The following is a 5146-nucleotide window of genomic DNA, read 5'->3' on the forward strand; positions in this document are numbered from 1 at the left end:
TGCCAAGAAGGAGAAAATAAGACAGGTACCAGCTATGCTTCCTAACTGTTCTCAGAATTTGTGTCTTATGAGGATCTCAGCTGCTTTACTGGTGAAGTCACCTGTAAATTGTAGTTCTGAGCTTAGTCAGCTAGCAGGGGGCAGCAAAAAACTATTGGTTACTCTTCAGGATTTGTTCAGTACTACCAAGTGAATTATAGTTTCTTATTTCAGCCTATTCTGAATAAATTATTAGCATACTGCTTGTTGGTGCCAGAAGCTGCATTTGGCTTTTAAGTGGTATATTGAGAGTTACACTCCAAGGGGTTGGGGTAGGATTAAATTACTTAATTTGGAGATACACAGAGAGAGAGAGAGGGGGGGGGTACATACATACATACGGTATATAGATTTCCCAGCCATGCATTTAATAATATCCCACCCTTCAAATTAAATTACAATTTTGGAACAAGTTTTGGAATTCGCTGACCTTGTATACAACTTGGGGATCATACACTTGTATACTTCTGGTATAAATAATTATGCATTTTTCAAATTTATGGAGAAATACTGAAGAAATACCACCACCACCACCCCAGCTAACCGAATAGTGGGGTACAGGGTATTTTAAAGTGTTCCCTTAAAAATTTCAGCTTAGGTAGAAGTATAACATTGCACTGTATTATAGCCCTTTGCAATTGTGGTTTTCATGTGATGAATACCTATTTTAGCATTCAGTGTAATATCTAGTTGAACTTTAATTTCAAAATGTCCACAATGGATGGAAATATTGGAGTTACCATTTTAGGGCAAACCTGCTATTTCAGTGCACATAGGCTCACTGCTATTATTCCAGTAATTGATCATATAAGAGCAGGAAGCATTTGGGTAGCCAATGCTCCAGAAATCTGACATCGCTGGTACTTTCTTTATTCTTTATTCTTTATTCTTTTTATAGAAGCTGGCACTGTACTTCAGCAGTATCAACACTGTGGAGAATTCATTGTGAATGTTTTCTAGCCCAGGGACTTTTAAATTTCTTGACAGCAAGATGGGTGGCATGTATAAATAGTGTATCCCAAACCCTGTGTTTCTGCAAGAAGTTGATGGAGCTCCATGAGAGTTGTTCACTCAAGCACAATCACTACAATTTTGCCTCTACATCAGAGGCTCTGGGATTATTATTTTTTCAACCTAAAGGTTCCCACAGCCTGAAAAAGTTTGAAATCTACTTTAGGCAGTTAAATACAGATGAATTTGCAAAGAGAAACTGTAATGTGTCATTTGTTCTAAATAATTCAACAAGAAAAGAGTGAGTTCACTTGGGGTAGAGAGTAATGCAACAGATGCAACTTAGCTAAAATCTGTTTGTTTTGTGATTCCACAAGCTGTGAGTACCATAATGTTCGACCACACGCTACCTCATATTGGTGATTTTCTAGCAACCTCCTGACATTTGTACACAAGAATGCATATTCAGGAAGAATTGCTTAATATTAACTAGCTTAAAGTATTTTATTTAAAATACTCAACACGCTATCTTACATGGATGGCTTGATTACATTTGCTCTACTTTTGATTTTTGTGTTTTAATTTTATAGGCTATCTTCGAAGACCGGTTTTAGAAGGCCAAGATTTCGTACATTATTAATATTTAACTACATGTGAAATTATGGAATAAAACAACATATCAATAAAGAAACTCAAATAATGCAAACCGATGGCAGAAAAGTAACCCAGTAGGGCCCCCAAATATGCTTCTAAAATAAGTTTCAATTTGCCAGATGAAGGCCAGTGGTGGGGTTTTGCAGTACAAACACATTTTATTTGTTCAGAACTGTGTGGGATTTCGTGCGGCAATTGCTTTTCCTCAGTAACATCTTTGTCTGTTCTTCCAGCTAAGAAGCTGCCAAAGAGTGAGCCCCAGAGCACAGGAGGTGCTGTGGGGCGGCGAGGTGTGGACCTTCATGAGCAGTCCCAGCAGAACAAGAGCCAGTGTTGTAGCAACTGAATGGTGGCGTTCAGGCAGTGAGAGATAAGATATAACCTCCATTTCTACCCCACTCCACCTCCCCTCCCTTCCAATAACAGCATTGGCACACTTGGAAGCCGTCCCTTCTCCTGAGAGCGCCGTTTCACTGCACTTCTAACGCTTCAGAAACCATCATGAGACGTCTGTTACCACCACCCAACAGAAAGTGGAGATAGACCGACCGGGGACTTAACTTCCAAAAACAAACTCTTATTCACTTTGTATTATAGGTGCAAATAGCTACCTACTTATTTGGATTCCCCTGCTCTGTTTTCTCCCTGATACTGCTCTTCTTCCCTTGCCATCTCTTATCCCTCCAGCGCACGTGCACCCGTACACACCCACGCTGTCTTTGCTCTGATAAAATATGTGTTCTTAGTCCTGTCACATCCACCGCCACCCTTCACCTCCCTTTCCCCTTTGTTTTCTTTAATAATCTGGGGGACAGTCACAAGCAAGGAGAAACATAATTCTGGTAGATTTATTTTTTAAGAGCCAATTTAACTGACTTTCTCAAAAAAAAAATATGCACAATTATTTGAGAAGATCCTCTTAGGAGTTCTCTCATTCATTTTCCATAGCTTCAGAAAAGCTGCAGTGTCCTCGGTTAACTTTTTTTCAGGGCAGAGTTTTGTGGTTACATTGGAGAGGATGGTTGTATTTGCTTGTTTTTTTTTCTCCTGGCTACGGCACGAGAGTGGTCCAATGTCTCAGTGTCATCAATATAAGAATGAAATGGTTATAAATTTAGAGTATAAGAAATAGTTTCCAGGACCCTTGGATTTGCTCTTGATTGATGCCTTATATTTGTATTGGCCAGGACAGCGCAGAGGAGGTTGGAGGGGATGGAAATAGGTATAACTTTTAAAGTTGCTATTTCAAGTCAAAAGGCTGTAGTGTCTCTCCTCTGTTTAGATTCAGTTGTCAGTCCTATTAAATGAAGAAAGAATCGCTTATCTGTAGAAACAAGGTACAAAGACAAATAAGTTAGCTTTGTCAGCTTGGACCCTCCGTCAGGATTCTCCTTGGGTAGGTTCTTTCTGCTTAGCCTGCACCTTGGATATGTACATCATTGGTCCATGAAGTAGAAGGAGGTTCTAAATTGCCAAAAGGGAAAAAAAAGTCCACGTGTCCTTAGCAAAACTTGAATAGGGGCAGTTCCCAAGGGTCGCTGCAGATTTTAGAAGTTTTAAGCTATATGGTTGGGATGAGAAAGAGAGAGAGAGAGAAAAAAGGCAGCACTCTTGTTGGGAAATGTGACAGGAGGACTAGTACTGTACTTGATATGTTTCCCTTGTTTGAAAGCGCCATTTTTTTGCCTTCTGAATCCTTCCTCACATACAAGACCTGTCTAAAGGCCCTCTAAACTTGAGAACTGTTTAAATTGACAGTTTCTTTTTCTTGCATGCAAAAATGAATAATTAAGGAGTGGGTGACACTGGGATTTTTAGTTTCCTGCTTGTTAGCTAAAGAAAAGTAATAGCTTTTTTAAAAAAAAATTAACTGTAGATAATGCTGCATTGTAAAACAGAGTGTATCACCCTCTCTCAAATAGCCAGCAACAATCTGTTCTCCACATAAGAACTGTCTCCCCTCTTCAACTGTGGCCTTTACAAAGTTAATAGCTTATTCCTCCAGCCCACACACTCTGTTTAAATGCTCATAGCTTTTTCATGCTTCAAACTTGAATACAGTTTCTAAAGAGGAGCTGTTTCCCGGTGCTATCTAGATCTGGTTTAGGGAGTTTTTCTTGGATGTATAATGTTTACTCCATGCAAATTTCTCACATGGTTGAATGTTCTACAACAACAGCTTGACATAGGTTATACACATATGGACACACACTTATGGATACATACACACAAAAAAAACAAGACATCAATTCTCCTATTTGACCATGCATTTTAATACTGTATTTGTACATAATGTCCTCCTATATTCTGTATAAAGGCTTGCATTTTTTCCCATTCACTGATGTAACTTAAGTACTGATGTCCACAATCAGTGTGAGCATTTAGCATCTGAACTCCAGGCCACCCTGTAGCCTTATGTGGAAACTGTTAAACTCTGCACTACTACTGGCACACAGTTGTGCTGCCATTATAAAGGCTAGTTATCTCCAGATGTGGCTTTATTGAACAGGAAGCAATGAATGGGGGAATCAGACTAGGCTGCAGCTTTAATTCTTCAGCAACATGCTACAGAATTAAGATGTGTGCTGTAACATCTTCACCCAATTCACACATACAGTTACTTCTGCAGGTTTAATCTGGCTTTTCTCTAGAAAGGTTCATATAGTTTATAAAGCTATCTGGGACCATTCTACATGACCTTAAGAATTTTTCTGTACTCCCTGAGACCTGTTTCAGATCTAATCACCTTTTTGTTCAAACCCCCATACATGAATCCAGAAATGGCATCTTACACTTATGGATTCATTGACTGTAAAACTCTTCTTTGTTGATGGTGCTTTGATTCCATGCGCATATAATGACCCTTGCAGCCATTATGGAGAATCCAGGAGGAGTCCTAAGCATGTCCTTTCCCTCTTCAATAAAGCTGAAATACTGCACTGTGCTCAGCTCATGGCAACGGAAAAGTAGATTTTATATTTAAGTTACAAGCAAACCCATTTATTTCAATTATTGCCCACAACTTGTTTTTACTAATTTGCTATTAGCTCTTAGATGAAGTGAGGACACTGCAGCTTTTTCTAAACAGAGCAATCCCCCTTTTTCTTCAACTTACTCTTCTCATCTGATCAGAATTCCTTTTTTTTCCTTCTGAGAAAACTCTCATATTGCATTTAAAATAACAAATCATGGTAACAGAATTCAACTGCTGATTTACCAATGTATTTAATGTAAGTAAACAAAAATCAGTGTATTAGATGAGCTTGCTGCTTCATTGTGATTTAAAATACATGCCGAATGATAACAGAAATACGAGGTAACTTTGAAAAGTGTAAATATCCTTTTGCAAGCGGGAAGAGAAGGCACCAACTCATAGGTAGCCCAGACATAGAAGCAGATGAGATGGCTACTTAGGATACTTTTGATTTCAGAAAGTTTCCTCCGAAGTGCCTAATAAACCAGGCTTAGTTCTTGGACTCTTGATAGTCTACTGGGAAAGATA

General features: G+C 38.8%; 1 protein-coding gene across 3 annotated transcripts in view; it reads left to right on the forward strand.

Moving 5' to 3' along the window:
• RAB5B (RAB5B, member RAS oncogene family) overlaps window positions 1–4902 on the forward strand; it is a 33540-nt gene extending 28638 nt beyond the window's left edge. For 2 of the 3 annotated variants that reach the window (XM_081318532.1, XM_081318533.1), the window contains exon 6: window positions 1878–4902. In XM_081318532.1, coding sequence (XP_081174658.1) covers window positions 1878–1990 — 113 coding nt within the window. In that variant the 3' untranslated portion in view covers window positions 1991–4902. Of the gene's footprint in view, window positions 1–1580 lie in introns of all 3 variants that reach the window. The other variant, XM_081318534.1, reaches the window with a different exon arrangement.
• The last annotated feature ends 244 nt before the right edge of the window (window positions 4903–5146 follow it).

Source organism: Vipera berus, assembly GCF_964194415.1.
Source record: "Vipera berus genome assembly, chromosome: 2".
In the NCBI taxonomy this organism is placed as follows: domain Eukaryota; kingdom Metazoa; phylum Chordata; class Lepidosauria; order Squamata; family Viperidae; genus Vipera; species Vipera berus.